This window comes from Hippoglossus hippoglossus, chromosome 19 (assembly GCF_009819705.1).
Source record: "Hippoglossus hippoglossus isolate fHipHip1 chromosome 19, fHipHip1.pri, whole genome shotgun sequence".
Taxonomy (NCBI): domain Eukaryota; kingdom Metazoa; phylum Chordata; class Actinopteri; order Pleuronectiformes; family Pleuronectidae; genus Hippoglossus; species Hippoglossus hippoglossus.
In genome coordinates, this window is record NC_047169.1 from 8,915,464 (window position 1) to 8,935,272 (window position 19,809).

General features: G+C 43.4%; 1 protein-coding gene across 1 annotated transcript; it reads left to right on the forward strand.

The window, feature by feature from the left end:
• Nucleotides 1–462: 462 nt before the first annotated feature.
• Nucleotides 463–19,809, forward strand: lhpp (phospholysine phosphohistidine inorganic pyrophosphate phosphatase). Its single transcript, XM_034570265.1, has 7 exons — nt 463–803; nt 1,039–1,226; nt 1,906–2,059; nt 2,157–2,220; nt 2,324–2,416; nt 3,232–3,323; nt 19,199–19,809. Exons 1-7 carry the CDS (start codon nt 673–675, stop codon nt 19,293–19,295), a joined length of 819 nt encoding a protein of 272 aa, XP_034426156.1. The 5' UTR covers nt 463–672; the 3' UTR covers nt 19,296–19,809.

The window sequence follows — 19,809 nt, forward strand, 5'->3', positions numbered from 1 at the left end:
CAACGTAGCCCTAGTTTATTTCTGTATTTCCACATGTATTTGTTTATTTATTTATATATTTCTACATTTCTTGATTTATATATGTTTACTTCTGTATTTCTGCCTTTATTAATAAATATCTACAAATATTTTATTTATGCATTTATTCATTATTATATTTTGACAGGAAGCTATGTCTGTATTGCTACTGTTATTCATTTATTTATTTATACTTATGTCATCATTTGTTTTTGTCCTGCACAGGCCAGGTGTCAGCTACACTTTCATCCTGCTGGTGTGCCATGTATAACATTATCACTATTGATTCATCTGTTAAACATCTTCTTTATTTATGAATTTATTGTGTATTTAAGGAAACAAACAAAAAACACTGTAGAAATTCACATCACATCACTTTCCAGATCCCTTGTAATTGACTAATTCAAATGTCCTGTGTGTTGAATCTCATGTGTAAAGTGCCTCTGTCAGGTGAATGCAGTGGAATGTGAGTATAAAATGTAAAATATAATATAAATGAGGAAAACACAGACATTTTAAACGTGGTGGTGATTAAAACAAGGATAAGAAGGTAAATACAGCGAGTCAATGTCCACATGGGGCTGAGGCGTGGTTTGACAGCACTGCCTCCCTCGGATCCATCCGGCACATGCGCATTGATGCCTTCACTCCGTCATGGCTGACACGAAGTGGCCGGGCTGCGCGAGGGGGTTGAAGGCTGTGGTGCTGGACATGTGCGGGGTCCTGTACGACAGCGCGGAGGGGGGCCCTGTTGCCATCCCGGGCTCCGCTGAAGCTGTGAACAGGTGAGAGAACCAACACAAGAGTCTGACCGAGCCTGTGGAGCAGAGGTGCAGCCATGTATGTGCACTGTTTCCACTGTGCCGGGAACATATGGAGATGATGAGATGTTTTTTTGCAGTGCTCCTGAAGCTTCTGCATGCATGTATGAACGCAGTTAACACGGGGTCTCTCAGTATCGCTGTGTTAGGATCAGCTGGGCGCCCCCCCAATCTGACCTCTTCTCCCTTTGCTTTAAAGGCTCATGTCTTCAGACCTGCAGCTGCGCTTCTGCACCAACGAGACTCAGGCCTGCAGAGACAAGTTTGTGGCCCAGCTGCAGGTCGTGGGCTTTGACATTTCCGTGTCCCAGGTCTTCTCTCCTGCCCCCGCTGCTGTAGCTGTCCTCAAAGAGAGGGGGCTCCGGCCTCACCTGCTGGTGCATGATGGTAATGCTGCTCTATTATTTGTCAGAACTTATAAGAGAGGCTGTGACAATATCTCTAGGTTATATTCCTGCATGTGATCCTGTAAGTGCGGTGCTTGTGATGTTAAGCCTAAATTAAGTTAAGTTAAGCTTCTGCACACTGGACACAACAAACCAAATAAAAGACTTGTTTGTTTATGTTAATATAGGGTCCGTTTTTGTGTTTGGCTGTGGCTCCGGGGGTTTAGTGGATTATTCTCTCTAAACAGAAGGTGTAGTTCGATCTCAGTCTTCCCCAATGTACACGACGCAGTGTCCTTGGGCCATAGGCTGAACCTAGATGAAAGTGCCACACCTAGATTCGCTGTGTCAACGTGTGAATGGCACAAACTGTACAGTAAAGAGCTTTGAGTCGTCATTAAGACTATATAAGTAAAGACCATTATAAATTCCTTGAAACTTGTGTTCGAGGATAAGACTTGCAATAATATATATATTTTTTGTCCTTGTCCACACATCCCATTAAAAGACCAAGACACTGTAGATTTGACTAAACTTTAGCTAAAGCAGGAACACACTCAGGGTTATTTTCTTATCTCATGTGACATCACAATTCCCCATGAAATCCCTCATGAGACTTGTCCTCCACCTTCTGCCTGTTTAAGTGTCAAAACATGAAGTGTGTGTTGATTCCTCTGCAGGAATTCTCCGTGAGTTCGACAGTGTTGACAAGACCGACCCAAACTGTGTGGTCATCGGAGACGCAGGCGAGAAATTCTCCTACCAAAACCTGAACGATGCATTCAGGGTCCTCACAGGCCTGGAGAAGCCAGTGCTGTTGTCTCTGGGCCAAGGGTAAATACATTGTTTATAATATTTCGTATTCCAAATAATAACCACATTGTCAACAATGTAATATCGTGAGAATATATCTGTTTTACTGTGTTCGTAGGAGGTACTACAAGGAGACAAATGGTTTGGCATTAGACGTCGGGGTTTACATGAAGGCTTTGGAGGTACAGTACAGTAGCTGCATAATGTGCATTGATAAGAATAGATGACAACATTTCTGTGCATGTGAACAAAGAGTTATTATTGTTAACTCTTTGCTCCCTCCAGTACGCCTGTGATCTAAAGGCCGAAGTCATTGGAAAGCCATCCCCAATGTTCTTCCAGAGTGTTCTCAATGACATGGGGCTTCAACCACATGAGGTGCGTAGCAGCAGGTCAAACTGCGTGTACAGGTTTGTTGTGATTCTTGCGTCTTGTTGAGTATTTTCATCTCAGTCTGAGACTCGCTCCATTCTCTGGATTTCCTTTCTTTCACTGAGACACGGATACATCTGCTTCCCTCTCCAGCAGACGGTCTTTGTTGAGTCAGTCACATAATGATCAAAATCAAGCAGTTATCATTCCTTTCATTCCTTTTACAAAAATTCCTTTTCAAATCCGAAATCTGATTCCTTTCACAGAACAAACAGCTGGATTTACAAGTTAGATTCACAGGATTCTTTTTAATCCGCATCTACATTTGATTAATCTTTACCATTTCATACATTTTTTAACACCAACAGCTTCATTCATGCTTGTGTAACAATAACCACCAGGTCCGTGGAGAGGATTGCTGAGCATGTTTAAAAAGAAACGGTTGCCAAGTGCCAAGATCTGCCAAGTGCTGATGATCCGTGGTTAGGAGGCAGAAACAACAGGAAGAAATAACAACATGCCCTTTTGGCAAAACAAAGATAGGAATCTTTGGAATGACAATCACGTCATTAAATGTTTTTTTTAAAAACCATAAAGCTGCTAAACTAATGCTACCAGGGAAAGAGTGAATGGATCCCTACAGTTGTCCACCTTTGATCTGAAGTTTATGTTACATGGATCAAACTAAAATACATCAAAGTCTAATAGAAAATTAAAGTAAAATGTGTCCCCCGAGCTAATGGATACAGATAGGCAGATATTTCTAAGTCCGTCTGCTTGAGAGGATCCACTAAATAAAACTCTGATCTCTCTTCTTCCAGGTGCTGATGATCGGGGACGATCTGGTGAACGACGTAGGTGGGGCGCAGAACTGTGGAATGAAAGGCATACAAGTCAGGACTGGAAAATACAGGTTAGTGATGCACAGATACATCGTCAGTGAACGGTATCGTCCTTGACACAAAACCCGAACTGGACTTCTTAGTGGCCGCTGCTGGTGTCAAACTATCATTTACCCATACCTAGATGTGTCCTGCTGAAGGCTCCTGGACAAAGGTATTTACTGGAGAAACCTAGGCCTGAAGGTAAAAAAAAAAAAAGAAGTTACATAAAGTACCACAGAAATCATACATCTAAATTTTAAACCATTCTGCTTTTAGAAAAGGTTAAGCACCCTTGAAGAAATTCATTTTTAAACCGTCCCATATTTTGGGTATGGTGTGAAGTTAGTCTGGCCACATTAGAAACAAATCAATTCATCTTTTTGTCAGAAGAGGGCACCCTTGCACTAGTGTTGTGCCTCAAAGTTTCCTCTGTAAACTCACAGGCTTCCTGTGAGCCAACCACCCCATTCTTCACTCCTCCAGATTTGTTTATTTGATTGAGAATCCACCAGAAATAGCTTTATTCTCTCCACATGTTGAGCGCTCGTCGCTCACAAGGCCGGAGTCTCTCCGTAGGATTTATGGTCCCGAATCTGGAGATTACTGGGGGCGCCCTTCTTACGGTGTAATTACAAAAACATATGGTTGATTATTTTAGAAGATATATAGATGTAGTAGTTAGGGCGTGAAGAAAAAAGAAAAGCGAGCGGAATTAAGAGGGGACACTTTTATGGTGCTTCGCATTACATCACACATGTGCTGTATATTATAATGTATGTTCAAAGTCAAATCGTACTTTCATGGACTAAGACTACCTCACTTTTGTGCTGGTGTTGAAAACCATATTTTTAAAAACCTTTTTGATAAAAAAAATTTGCAGTATTTATTGAGAAGCAGCAGTAGAGGGAGTGTTTGGATTCTTGGCTTAATTAAAAGTATAAATACAATCCTACCAATCAGGAAATTGTCACATTTAAGTGGTAGAAATTATATTCACTTACATAAATTATAGCCTCACTGGTATGCAGTGTGGTAATGTTGTAATTGATTGCAGTCGTGACCATTTAACTGCAAACTGCTTTACTAGTACTGCTTTGTAATTTTACATAGATTAATGCAGTGCATTGCATCATATTTTCTGACTGTATCTTATGTATTGCATGTAAACTAACAACAAAAGCACAGAAAAGAGCTCAAACCTCAACCAAGGTGGAGTATTTTCCCTCTCACATTTATTGGTATAATATAAATTCTCGAATACAAAATAAAAAATAGAAAAAATCCTTATAATAGTTCATAAATCAAAATAAATGCTCTTTTTTACTTTCTCTTCATTCTTTAGAAGAAAGATAATTCTTTCCTCTTTCCTAACATTGCTACCAGCTTGTTTGGCTACAACCCCGCTTTAGTAGTCTGAAGAGCGCCACGCTCGCTGACCTGCTCCACTGCTGTGCATTGGCATGCAGGTTTTGGTCATGTGACCCGAGAACGCTGAGTAATCTGCTTGAGCATCAGTCAGCTCTAATCCTGCACTAAGAGCACAGTCACTCACTGTACAACCTGTCCCCTGTCTGTTACTCTTATGTGCATGACCGGAGTATGTGGGTGTGTTGTGGCTCCACCTTTCCGTGCTTTTGTGTGTGTCGCTGGCACGTACGGGCCTGCATGTGTGTGTCTGTATCTGTGTGTGTGTGTGTGTGTGTGTGTGTGTGTGTGTGTGTGTGTGTGTGTGTGTGTGTTCAGAAGCCGGCAGTGTTTCAGCCACATGTATCTGAAGTTTTTTTTGAATGCAGATTCTCAGTGGACTGAGCTGAATCCATCTGGGTTATGTGACTTCACAATCGTTTCCCAGCAGCTCAGTTCAGCTCCAGTGTTGTGACACTCTGAACAGCGTCGCAGATACTCAACTAAACACAGGATAAAGCAGATTAAATGATAGCATATGGAGGAGAGAGAGATCTGGGCAGAGGAACATATATTTAAATTCAGTGTGTTACGTGACGTGCTGTGTTTCAGCTGTGGTGGTCTAGATGTATGGATTGTGTGGTTTATGGAGTTTATATGGAGAAACTGGTGCATATACAGCGGAGTAGACTTAGGGATTTTATATAATATTCATTTAATGACAATACAGTTAAATTACACAGGTATATTTCCGACTGAAATCGGTGTAAATATTTTTCGAATTGCAGCGTAAGACGTTGCATCATGTTTGTGTGTGAGCTGCAACAGAAGGTTTTTCCATTTGTATCATAGGAAGTAAAACAAAGTGTGTATTAAAATTAGAATTCATTTGTCTAGAATGATTTGTCAATTACTCATTGAACATAGACACCTTACAATAATCCAGATCCTTCTGCAGACTATACACACTCTCTGACGCGTGTTTCCGTGGGACGGCGGGTGACGGGGGAGACGTGAGATTTAGCGTTGTTTAGCCGAGCAGGCCCAGTGAACCCAGGCTTTCTGGGAGCAGCTATAAACCCTCAGTCAGATCTATGAAAACACAGCTGTTTCCAAGTCAACCAGATGCTGCGCAGGCCTCCAGTTCCCATCACGCCCGGAGAAAAGACTGCCTCAAATGCCTCAGGCCCGGTGACAAGGCCGGAAGGGGAAAAGATACAAATCACAGACAAATCTAATCATATCGACTTCTTTTACAGAAAAGAAAAATGCTTTCGACTTGACATTCTGTTCCTAAGAAAGGGCTGACCTGACATTATTTAAAGTTATTTACATCTGGGTGACACAAATTTTCTTATTTTGCATGTTTTAACTATCTGTTCATTCATTTCAAAAGGTAAAAAGTTGATAAATGTTTGCCTTCACTTTAACATAATCTGACTTCACTCTACAATACTGCAGGATGTCAGATTTGTGTAAATGGATGCATGTTGTTTTAATCATGTCAGCAGATTTAATATTTTTATGCTCAATGCACCTTTTAATATGATGCACGACACATTCATGTGCGTATAATGTCATTGTGATGGTTCCTACAGTTTGAAGTGCCCTGCAAATATGGGCTGTTAAGACTATAGGTGTAAAATAGAGGTAATTTCAATAAGGGAGTGTTCTGCTTGCAGTCAAGGTTTCCTTGTTCTTAAATAACGAGCTTAAGTTAGCACACGCTTCTCTCGGGGGAGCAGCGAACCCTTTGCTCTTTAATGTAGAACAGGTTTGCAAAGAGGGGCCTACCACCAGAAAGTGGTTGGAAATTAGACTGGAGATCTGGCTGCTGATGTAAATCAGCTGCATGTGAACAATCCGCAGACGCCGCGCTCTGCTCCAGCCTCCTCTCAGCTCTTTGGTTATTATGTGTCGAATTCAGTCACAACATCAAAAGCTGCATATTAAAACCTCAATACTTTAAGGCAGATTTCTGTCCAGACCAGGGTATCAGCAACCGCTGCATGTTTAAAAATCAGCGCCAAATGCTCGCTCGTGTTCTCAGTCTGGTTTGCTCAGTCTTGAAACAGATGCAGTATATCCGGATTTATTTTGTTGATCATTCTGATAAAGCTTAGCTGTGTTTAGGAAAAGAACTTGGACTGCAGTTGTTTTTTTAGTGGAGAATCTGGCACTATTGCACTGTGTGTTATTTGATGTTTTGACCACTTAGTGGCAGTTAACAAAACGCAGGCCTCACAGGCCAGCTGGAGAGGGTCATCCACTAACCAGAAGGTCTGCGGTTCAATCCCCAGCACCTCAAGTCTTTGGGCAAGACACTGAACCCCAAATTGCTCCGGACAGCTGGTCCGACAGTGAATGAATGTGTGTGTATATAGAAGTGCTGTGAGAATAACTGGGTGAATGCAACTTGTACTGTATAATGCTTTGAGTGGATGATAAGGCTGAAAAAGTGTAAGTACAGTTAATTTACAGATCTCTTATATTATTTTGGGGCAAAACTCAGAACAAAGAGCTGAAAGACTCGGATTGAACCCTTTTGAATCAATTTTTGATATAACAAAAGTTGATTAATGCAGCTTTAAACATGCTTTTTTGTTTTACTTCTCCATCTTGAAATTCTCACCAGTGTACGTTACTGGCAGAACTGTGTCTCGGTGACGTTTTTTACACAGTCATCTCCCACGGTTTGTGGCCTCGGCTGCCCCTCTGTTCTTTGTTTCTGTTCTCTTATCGTCAAGGAACTGCTTTAGCACGGAGCTGGGTATCTTTGAAGCCTTCACAAAAGCAGGTTCACACCATGCTGTTCCTTCATGCACTATTTGTAATCCAGTTTAATTGCTGCTCCTCGCCGACAGTATTACTTTCTGAGGCTTTTAATCTTGGCATGCGCTCTGTTTCTCTGTGTATCGGTGGTAATCAAAGGAGCTGACTTCCAGGCTTTTGATTTAACCAACACCTTCAGTACTGGTGTCTGTAATTCTGCTGTGAAGAAACACAGTATTGACGCGCCGGACGCTAACGCTGTATTGATGCAGGTATTTTGAACGGGGGCCAGTGAGTTAGAGGAAGCCCTCGCTGGATTCCCGTTGGGATCTGGCTCAGCAAACGTTTTCACACAGCGGCGAGCATCTTCAGAATGGTTTACACTGTGAACCTCTCCCTGTGGCCGACGCTCCGCTGCCAATGTGAGTGTTGGGAAATGTTTTTTTTCCAAACAGGCCGAGCCAGATCAAACCTCTCCAGTGAGAATTAGCCCCTGATGATTAAAAAAACCAAAAAAAAACGATGAGCCACTTTTCAGAAGCCGCACCCTGGTTTCTGTCTTGCAGCCGTCACACATGCAGGGACACAACAGGAAGTCAGCTTTGCAGGGGTTCAGTGGCCATGTGATGCCGTACAGATGAGTTTTCCTTAAGTGTTATTGTTTCTGCACTATGAGAGGGGGGGTCACATTTGCAGTGCAAGCTCACACTATATATAGAAAAACAGTTTCACAGAGAACACGCTAAAGGTAAAACAGTTTCAGAGAGAACACGCTAAAGGTAAAACACTTTCAGAGCATTTGTGCCTGGTTAGCGAAACAGAAAAAGACAGCGAAACCTTTCATCATGATGTTTCACCCGTCACCTTTCTCACATGCAAAACATACCTCGAGCTTGCCTTGCAGTCACGCCGGATAAATGTTAGCTGAGGTTCAAGTAGCTGTTTTATATCACATTACACATTTATCGCGGTTTGTAAACAAGTGAAATCCGAGACAGACAACCAGTGGAGGCTTTTTTAATTGGATTAATCGACCGTGTTTGTGGCAGAAATGGATTTTCCTCAGATGTAACTATTAGGGATTGAAGTCGCCCGCTCTCAGCCTCTTCCCCGCTGCTTTGTTGACTCTTGTGTTGTTTTGCTAAACTGGATTTTTTATTGCTTTTTCATAGAAAGCAGGACTTCTTGATATCTTTGACTTCATATTAAACTTACCGGAGGCTGACATGAACGTGTTTTCCCTATCGGCAACTTTATTTCATGTCACCTCGCAACAAGAAGGTTCCCGGTTGGAATCCCGGCTTGGCCTTCTGTGTGGAGCTTTTCTCCCACAGGGCTCGTAATTACGCCCCCAAACAATGTGACGTGAATGTGAGTTTAGCATATCAGAACACTAATAATAATATTTTGGTGAACTGGTAAGCACAAGATTCCTGGTTTGAATTCCGGATATGCCGGTGCTTTTCCGTTTGGAGTTTGCATGTTCTCCCCCGTGTCTTAGTGGGTTTTCTTCAGGTACTCCGGCTTTTTCCCTACGATCCCAATACTTGTAGATTGGGGGTTTTGTTAATTGGAGACCTTAACCCTAAATGTGAATGTGAATAGTTGTTTCCTGTGGTACACTGACGACCTGTCCAGGGTGTACCACCGCTTCTTGCCAAATGTCAGCTGAGATTGGCTCCAGCTAACCCCCCTGCTACCCTCAAAGTGTAATCGGTAGAGATGATTGATGGATTTTCCCTCCATGAATAATAAGAATCTAAGAATATGTGCAAGAAAATTACATTAGAGCCTCATAGCATCACTACATTATACATACATACATATTAACAGTCTTTTTTTCCATTCCATGACTGTTGTAAATTGTCTCACATGCACTACAAAGTAAAGTAGTTAACACACACACACACACCACTTATCAGTAAAGCTGTTATTATCGTGCACACATGTCGTTTTGTGTATTGAATAACTTCAGTTAGAACACACAGTTCTCACCAGATGGCTGGTATGCAAATATTCAAAGCTATCAGTGCAACTGCTACTCCTATAATCAGAGTCGTCTGAGGGCGAAACGCAATGTGGGTTTTCTGCCACAGTGAAATCCTGTAATGTGACCTGGTGAGTCTCTTTCTCAGACACCAGGCAGGAGCGCTGGAAGCTACAGTTCGTTTCTGACAGAGGAACGCACCCGCAGCTCTTAAAATCGTTACGACAGACTTCCTCCTTATCATCTCCTGGCAACAATACACCGTAAAATAAACGTCCCAATCAGATCCAGGGCAGGTGTGGTCCAGAGGAACCAGTCACCAGTGTCCAGCGTGTGTGCCGAGCCCGTCCCTCCCTCCTTCCCAGAAGGCCAGACTGGAAACGTCACCTGTGATGAGTGGAGGGATATATCCAGAGCCGATTTCCTCTGGTACCTGCTATGAAGTTGTGAATAGAGTGAAGGACTTACTCATTAGCAGAGCATGAGGTCAATAAGGCTGAGCAAACAGATCATGAGAAATCAAAAATGAAAATGATTTTTAAAAAGCCTTGAAATGTTGTGTTGTATGCATGTTGCTCTGTTACCTGATCCATGATGGTGATACACCTGGACTTGTGATGTCGCTCGTGAACGACCCGATGGTTTTCAACAGCTCTTTCGTGCAAACAAAAGGAAATGAGTCGCACTAGAGCTGTTCATTTTATCACTGTCATAAATTTGCACTGCCTGCCTAGTTGCTTGGTTCTGTGTCGCCAGGCCCACCATTACCATGGCGCCTCTCGTCATCGCCCCAGCCCTACGATGATAACGACTTGGGAGGTGGCTGCGGTATCAATAAAATAAGCGATCGGCGATTGGTAGACGGAACGTTTCTGTGACTTTAACCTGAGTTTAATTTAAAAATAACCACTTTCCCTTTACGGAAACAGTGAGAACAGGCCAATCAATAGAGGTAGAGGTGTAGACGTGGCCCTGCGGTGATGGACCCCCATAGAGCGACTCTTGGAAAAGAACAGAGCCATAAGATCTGATTTCCAAAAGGACTCTATTACAGATATTCTGCCTTTAAATCATTTAACACATACTACTAAAATTCATTATTTATTACTAGTTATTACTTTCATTTATTCCAGTTTCTGCTTTGTTTTCTTATCTTGTTTGCAACATGTAATTCGTCTGTTTTCTTGGTGCAACAGTTCTCCACAGTGAATAAATGTACGGGCTGAATGACAGACGGAATGAAAGGCCTCAGTGTGAACGTTTCACTGCATCATTATGTGTGTCTACAGTAAGGTGATGCCCTCCTGCGTGGACATTACCGACCTATCAGATCTCAGTTCTCGTGAACCACACAGACATTAGACTGAAGTGTGTTAGATTTATAGCCGCACAGGTCTGTGACACCGGACCTTGACAGGGCAGACGTGTATTCTGTGCACGGCCGTGGTGGTGGCACCTTTATCTCCTTTATGAGCCCGGGGCTGCCCTGGGATAGCTCTCAGGTACATACTGTATTTCAGCCTCGTTTATCTTTCACTCGCTCGCTGGTGTCCTATAGCCTGAGCGGCTGTGATAATGTACAGGGTTTCAGGTGTGCCCCCGTCAGACAGGGAGTGATCGTCTGGAACGCATGTGACATACTATGTTACGAGGCATTGTTCGTATGTGTGTCGCCCAGACGTTTATGAAATCTCTCTCACGCCGGAGTATGCTTTTAGTTTCCATTTTTGGAATGCATTTTTGTAGAGCTGGATCCAACGTGCCAAAGCAGGTTAATGCTTGAGTTGCATTTTCTCTGCATGGCTGCTCTGTCTTGACCTTTTGTCAACTGTTATAAGAGTGTAAGCATTTTATAGTGTTTAGGAAGACAGCACAGTCCCACACCCTGTCCTGTCCTGCTAACCACTGTTCGCACATCAGTGTTTGTCAGTGTGGGAAGGAAATGAAGTTATCTCATTTCTCTGCTGAGGCTCTGGGCTGTGAACTTAAAAGCTTGTCAGCTCGACAGCTGCAGTATTACTCAACGTGTCCTTGAGGTCCGTTTGCCTCTGTGCCTTCACAGACACCATTTACACCGATCCAGTGAATCATACTGTGTGCACAATATGACCTTTGAACTGAGGCAGGATCCACAGGGATGTGCTCAGATCCCCCTGGTTCATCAGAGGCGCTGAAATCCAGAGCAGAGTGACCTGTTGGGTTTTGTTTGTTCTGAGGCAAAGAGGCAGATTGAGTAAACTGTGTTTAGTTTGTTACTGTCCCCGAGGTGACACTGTAGGCTTGGAGCAAAAGAGATGAAATATATATTGTATATCATCTATAGTTTGTATAATAGGTTGTATAATGACAAATTGAGGGATACAAAAGGCCTATACATGATAATAAATATGTACCTGAACATAGACGAAATATAAAGATGGACGGCACGTCTCCACTTCCTCCCACTCCTCTAGAAATGAAGCTAAAATACCCCTGAACGCTGCCATCTTGTGCATTTGGAGCCAGATTCTGTGTCGGACCAGCATCTCCTTTGTGAGCCGTAGGGCTTTTGCATGATATTTACATGGTACAATAGGAAAATACATGTTACGTAAGGTTTCCATTTCCACTGATGGATTTCCCCGTCTTTAACAGATAACACATGAACGTTTTGTTGGTTGGATATCTTTCCTGGCTGCACACTCCCACCTCATGCAGCCGTGTCCAGGGGACAGTGGGTTGTTTAACCTCTATTACTTCTGCCTTTGGTTTGCAGCAATTAACGTTTTCACAAATGAGAAGAGTTTAAGCACATATGAGTTTAAAAATGAAATTTCCCTTAAACGTTGTCAAGGGCAGCATTTTACCACAATAACAACAACAGTCTATCTAATTAACTTTGTATCTAATCTATGTTTTCATCCTTTTCCCCTGGATTGGAATCGGCAGCTTTGGAGGAAATGTAAACACAATCAATCCTTGGAAGCAGTTCCTCGTCCAGCCGGCACTCTGATGTTGGCGTGAGACCCAACACTGCTTTGCCTCTTTTTGCCTCGTTTACATTCATACTTCTGAGCTTTTAATAGAATATTCCACAGAAACGCGTGTTTTGAGGCTCGCTCGTTTGCTCTCGTTCACACGGGACAGCAGCTGTGATCAACTTGGATTTATAACAGTTGCAGTTTCGTCCGATGGTGGCCAAGACTCAAGGCAAACAAATCTAGAAACATCTACAAACTGCAACCGCAGGATCAGCTACTGCATCATTGCTTTGTTTCTGGTTATGTTTACGTGTTAAACTAGTTTATGAACAAAGGGAAATTCAAGTTTCTTGGTGGTTAAAGCCAGTGCATGGAAGTGCTGATGCAGCAAACTGTGCTGTGTCAAAAGTCTTTCAAACTTGTCAAGGGGGTGGAGTCTGACCAACATATTTGCATTTACTTGAAACAACAAATATTTTTAATTTCCTGTGTATTTTCAAAACAAGTTTGGTCTTAAATTTCATTTTCAGTGGAATTGAAAAAAAGTATTATAGTTAACTTGTATATACAGTAGCTGTAGACGCCCTGGACTGATGACAGCTATTTTTACCTATGCAGCTATGTACACAGCCATTATATCAAACCATGTGGTTGTCACTCGCACAGTTTACCGTTAATATTCACGGCAAAAAAAAAGTACTTTAGCAAACATAATTACATGTGAAGATAAACCTATTGAGTATTTGCTTTGAATTCAACAGGGAATTTGAGAGTCCACCCACACTAATGACATTTATTATAACTGCTGTGAACCAAAATGGTTAATTTGTGATGGAGCTAATTAAATCACCCTTTAATCCCTGTACATTCATTCAGTGAGTATTTGCTACTCAAAGCTAAGGTTTTCAGTGAAGGACGCCATTAACCCGTGCCCTTTCCATATCAACAGATACGGGGTGATTAAAGGTCACAATGATCAGTGACCTACTCGTGTGCAAAACCCTGTAAAGCTAAAATTGATGCGAAAGCGATAAAGTGAGATTCACCCCCACTTCTCTCTCATTCAAGCTGTGTTTTGAACCCTCTGTTTGGATCAGATAGACGTGAGATAATAGCATAAAAGCGCCGCACAGACTGAGTGCAGATCGTAGATGGATAAGGCCGTAGCTGCACAAAGAGGTTAAAGAGTTTGATGAGACTCCACTGGGTGCCCGAGCCCCGGCCCGCCATCCCTCACCACCCCGGGGTGACAGCTTCCCCTGCCCGCAGGCTCCTCTAAAGCCTGCCGTGCGTTATAAGTCAATGAGATATTAATAATTAACCGAAGCTTTTTTCACAGTGAGACTATACTCCCACAGCGAGACAAAGGAGCCGGTCGGGCCTCGACCACTGAGCCCCTCAACGGTTCTTTTCCACCCATGAGAGAGCGAAAGGAGAAAGAAAGGAAAGGAGCGAGAGTGGGAGAGAATCGTGAGAGCTTAAGCCCACAGATGGCCAGCTGAAACATAGCACTGCCTCTTAAATACATGAACACAGGCCCTTGACCGCTTCAATGGGGATCCAATCCGTCTTGCAATTACCAATAGACAGGCTGCTTGGCTGGGGTGACTTGGGGCATTGCCTGGTTTCTCCTGGAGCCATTTTTTCTCCAAACTGTTTGAGTGGAGCTGCACATGTTAGAAGCAGGTGAGGCAGCAGTCCTTCACCCGCCAGCGAAACACGCACACACATATAGAGATGTAGAGATATACACTCGTAAGTGAATGCTCAGCAAGCCACCGGTGGCACAGCTATTAATAACACGCAGAGGAAAAGAGTCTGTTTAGATCTAGGCCACATGAAGCTCTGCATATTGAGCACAACAACTTTTATAAGGATGTGGTCAAAGAAATAGGAGCCATTCTTCTAAAGTCAAAGCTCTGTGAGAACTTTTAAAAAGTGAAATATTAACTTTTAATTTATGACTACGAGAGGATGTTGAATCTTAGCACAAGAAAGGAGAACTCTGCTGAAAGTTCACCAAGTATTGTCCTCCTAAAACATTGTATGACTAACAACGTTAAGCTGAAAAAGAAAATTCAATAATCAATGTAGCAGAAGCAGAGATAATATCGTTTTATATCCCATGCGTTGTTCTTCCTCGTCAAAATCTGTGTTGTCGAACTGTCAAATTGTCATCATCACCCCCCCTGTAGTAGATTTGACAGTGAAAAGCATCTTAACATTAAAAGTCTGCTTTCTTACGACAAGGACTTTTCGCCAATGATTGAAATAATTAGCTTTGGGTAATCAAATAATAGGTGAAAATAGTTACAGCTAAAACAGTTGCAAAAAGGTTTTAATAAATGTGAAATAGTCAGCCATAGATAATGACTTAATAGTTGAAATAGCTGAATGTAAAAGATGATAAAATAGCTAAAACTGCTGAATTATATAAGTAGGGTGCCAAAAGTTATAAATTATCTATAAAGGTAATTAATGAATCGTTGAAATGGTTGGCTTAAAGTACTAAAGAGCTCAAACTAATGAATTAACAGTTGTGAAGCTAAAAGCTATGAATAGACTTGAAGTAATTAGCTGAAAGTAACGGATGAATCGTAGAAACGTCCACGTCTACAACACCAAACAGTCGTAGTGTGGCTACAATGAACAAAGCAGCCCAGACAGTTCCATTGTAAGAAATATACTGTAACAATATCCACAGTTAGTAGCGTGAAATAACATCCAGTCTACTCAGAACATGTTTGGAACATGATGATGGGCCACTTGAGTTTGTCTTTTTCTTCCTTTAAGGCTGAGAAGAAGAAATGGGAGCCACTGGCCCTGGAGGGTGTTTCAAGAGCCTGGTAATATGGAAATGAACAGAAGTCAATGAGGCAGGACACTAATCTAAAACTACACCACAGGCAGTTGAAAGTGGGAGCTGTACTGTTTAGCTGCAAACACACTGGTGTAGGACTTTTAAAGTCTGAGGGACAGAACGTGAATGTTTGTCGCGTGCGTCCTGTTCTCTCGGCCTCAGATGTGCATGTGGTCGGGAAAGACAAAAAGTTTCCAGCGTGGTTTCGATGGTTCGGGATTCTCTCGTTCCGTATCTGTCTCTCGCACATTCACAGACATACTCACAGACGGAGAGCAACAGGGTGGAAATGCATCAAGTGACCCTTCACGCTGCGTTCAGGGAATCCCCTTTGAGTCGGGGCCCGAGTCGTCCGTGTGAAGTGTGAAAAACCTTGCAGCAGCTGTTTGCTGATCATGACTCATCAGCCTTTTGCACAGTAAAGTGATAACGGCCACAGAAAAGGATGTGAAGGCTGCAGCATAGCATCTGTCGTTGCTGTTGCCATAACACACACATGTAACATGGTGGTTTCCCCAGTTCAGTTATTCTTTTTTCTGAAAGAGGCTGCAGCTGTGTTGCATCAAGCGTGTTATGTGTCTCTCAGGTGGATTCAAACAAAAAAGGGAGTAAAAGTGAAGTTGAAGTGGACAATGATGATGATGATGAGGATGATGATGATAAAACCAGGCTGGAACATCTCTCCCTCTTCCTCTCCCCCCATGACCTTTAGAGTCAGTCGAGCTGCGATCTCGCCCTCGAGGCCAGAAGACTCCTGCGACATCACTGAGCACACGCAGTGAACGCACCTCCACCGATGTGGGGAGGAAGCTTTGTCTTGTGTTCGGATCTCATGTCGCCCACAAGGCTTGGCAGAACATAAAGGCCGCAGTGATAGTCTGGGCCGTGTTCTCCTTCGGGGGTGCGTGGCTGTATCGTCCGCTTCAGTTTGAGACGAGGCAGTGTTTTGGCTCCACTCCAGCGCTGGTATGAAAAACTCACGTCGACACAATGAGTGTTTTTCCGTCTCTCCCTGGCAGGGGGACGCTTCCTCACAGCGTTGTGGCAGCTCTCATAAATGTCACTACCCTCTGTAAAACCAGGCGGCTGCACTCATTACAAAGAGGCTTATTTATTTGGGGATTTTACAAAGGAAGGTTTAGGAGTTGAGATTTATGCCTGCTTGCATTTTATCAGAGTCCTATCCTCACTGGTTGCCTTCCACACCTCATCCCTGTTCTCGTTTTGATGCCGTTTGTCTGCTCTGCATGTACCATAGAGACTTTCAGCATATTTTTCATTTACATATAACTTACTTCTGCTTTAACCAGAGCACCTGCAAGTTGGGCACAACTGATTTGTCCTCTTTGGAGCTGTTACAGGAAAGAGGGGAACCCTGCGGAGGTGAGGGGAGTGTAAAATGAAATCAGGTGTACCCGACAGTTTTGCTTCCTTCTGCGTGCACGTGTTTCTATGTTTATGTACTAATGTGTTAAGCATTAACTGATGAGATCGCTGTCCTGCCTTTCACCCTGCGGTCAGCTACCGTGACAATGAACTGAATATATCTGAGCAAAACAAACAAAGACACTGCCCTCGTATCCTCGTTTCTATCAACCTCCTTTCCCCTTATTTTCGGTATTTTTTCCCTTCTTTTCTTCACAGCTGACATTCACACACAAGTGAACTCACTGTATGAGTCATTCGTATCCACTTTCATGTCATGGAGCCATGTCTGTATAAAAATGTATCACCATGTTTTATTACTCCAAATATCATGTTGAGTATCTCTCCATGTGATATCCTATAATCTTATATTGCCTGAGCAGTACATACGTGATATCCATGTTCTCCTGACCAGCTCCTACATCTGTTAAATCCACTGTCATGTCAAAGCTGTTGTAGAGGATTAGTACCTGTTTTGAAATCTCATTTAAAATAGGTGTTTCATAACTTTAAAACATGGGAACTCAATGTTCCAGTCTTCATCTTGGGAATCCTTATCTTCAAATCCAAACTTCTGCTTCTGTTGTTCTTTGCCCACTCTCAACCCAAACCTTGCGAGCATTTACCGACTTTCAGGGGAAGTTTTAGAGTCGTTCAACACGGCTGCAGCGACGTTTAAGGCTGTGCAGAGTCCGTTAGGCCCGGGGAACAAACCTATTCCTCCACGTGTGTTGATATATCATTGACTTGAAGGACAAGCCGTGAGCTGCAGATTACCTCATCAGTAACGAGAGCCACATTGTGCTGAATTTTGCATGGTCACATTGACCTGGTTACTCGTACATTATTCATTGCAATGCGAGGAAAGCAGCAAAATGAATACACACGCATGCATGCATGCATGCATATCTAAAGGGCAGGAGGCTGGGGCAGATTTAAAGGAGCATCAGGTTGGAGAGACGCTGTGCTCTGCGCTGTTTGAAACATAAGAACCATGTGACTAAGTGGCGTGTGTGTGTGTGTGTGTGTGTGTGTGTGTGTGTGTGTGTGTGCGTGTGCGTGAGTGCGTGTGTGTGTGTGTGTGTGTGAACTCAATCAGTCCTCAGGCAGAAAAGGGTGCAGGAGTGATCCAGCACAGGAGACATAACACCTCGACCATTAGTGGAGCAGCTCACGTAACCCAAGCACTGGCGGCTGACAGACATGCGTAAACATATGGCACTGGTTCCCTGTATTCAGTGCGGCCTCAGTATTCAGCACCTCTCCTCACCCCCCTCCCCACAGGCCTCTTCTTTCTGTCGCTACACTTGGACAGCTCACAAATATTTGCCATGGTCCTCCGCGAGCTCTGAGGGCAGGATTAATGGTGGTGTGTGCCGCACACCCCGGGCCAGACAAAGCCTCCCCATCTGGAGCTCCCAACCCGTGACTGGGGGAACAGAGGCAGCACACAGAGCCCGGTCGAGGCGGCCCGCGGAGGGCGGATCTATAGGCACTGCTTCATAAACGAGCAGGACAGGAGTCCTGAGCAGCCCTGCGCATGAATGAAGGGGGCGTCTCCGTCTTTTAATGTAATGGGGAGGAAAAGGGTCCTGCACGTTGACCCGATCCTGGTGCCACGCCAAATGGATCACATTTCCCCTACCAGCTGATTAAACAGCCATATCTGTATCCATCACTGGGCCCGGAGCCAAACAATGGCAAGAGCGAGGCAGCACGGCCCCATACCTCCTCATCTTTGTTTATATGTTTTTAAATACATACTTATATGTAGATACATATCTGTAAAGATAAAGCCGTCTCATAACCCATTCTAATAAACAAACTTAATATGAGGACACATTATCTTTAAAAAAGCCAAAATCTGCTGGCTAACCTTCATTTCCATAGAGTCTCACTTCTAGCATGGCTAAAAAGAAAGGTTTATATGTTACTCATATCACAATCGGGTCCTAAGGGACCAAATTATTCTCTTGCTTCTATTTTTAGAATCTGGTATTTTGGGGAATTAGTCGGCAGTCAAGTCTATTAATTTGCCCACAGATGTTCTAGAAAAAGTCTGGGACACGGTGTGATCGCCGGTGACGGAGACAGAGAAAACACTCACGACCCTGCAGGGGCTTTTGGCAGCCCAGCTGCACAGACACCTTGAAGTGTGGCGATAAGCAGCACAGCAAAGAACCCACATGGAGAAGTTAAACTTGCTGTTGATCATAAGTGAGCTCTTATGATAATTCTGAGAGTACACAGACCCCATTTATCACCAGAGCTTCCCCCTTAAGCTGAAGCTGTAGAGTAATTGTGTTTGCCTCTGTGTAAACTCTGCCTTTCCTGAATCTTCTGAGACCATCACGTCCTGCTCTTTTCCAGTTTATACAGTCGGTATTGTTAATGTGGCCGATAGCATCTGACTGTTGGCCCTTCTCGTTTACGACCCTTGTGTGGGGACTTGTTTGTTCCTGTTTTCATTCGGTCTTTTTGCTTCTCCTCCCTCAGGCCCAGTGACGAGAAACACCCGACGGTGACGGCCGACGGCACCGTGGACGACCTGTCCCAGGCTGTGGACATGATCCTCAGTCAGAGGGGGCGCTGAGTACGAGGCAACAGACACCGGAAGGCTCTGCATTTACTGTGAGGCCTCGGTGATACAGGCTCGTGCACTGTAGCATTTTCATGTAGCTGTAACTTTCTACAACCTAAACTACCGTCCAAACACTGTAACCAACACACTCCCTGTACTGTGAAATATGAAAAAACACCCGCCCAGCTGCTGCTACACATCGTCTTTCTAGAATAAAGTTTGCAGAAGTGTAACCCAGGTCTGTACCGTGCATTTGTCAGTGTAGCGCTGGCACAGATAAGATACCACAGCTTGACATGGATTGGCTGTAACCAGCTGCTGAATGACGGTTAGAGGGGAAAGTATCGCTGTGTGTTCAGACGCTGACGTTACAGAGCTACTGTTCATGGAGTCAACAAATTAAGACACTATTTTGGGCTCACACTTCGTAAAGAGTAGCACTTTATAGCTAAGGAGCGGGAAGTTGTCAGTTATGTTTGCATTTGGATTTGATAATTATAAATAAAGTTATTTTACTACCAATCTA

Coding starts and splice junctions, on each gene's coding strand:
- lhpp (XM_034570265.1), top strand. CDS start 673: ATGGCTGACACGAAGTGGCCGGGCTGCGCGAGGGGGTTGAAGGCTGTG. Junction 2,417..3,231: donor TGGGGCTTCAACCACATGAG/GTGCGTAGCAGC, acceptor CTCTTCTTCCAG/GTGCTGATGATCGGGGACGA. Junction 3,324..19,198: donor GTCAGGACTGGAAAATACAG/GTTAGTGATGCA, acceptor CTCCTCCCTCAG/GCCCAGTGACGAGAAACACC.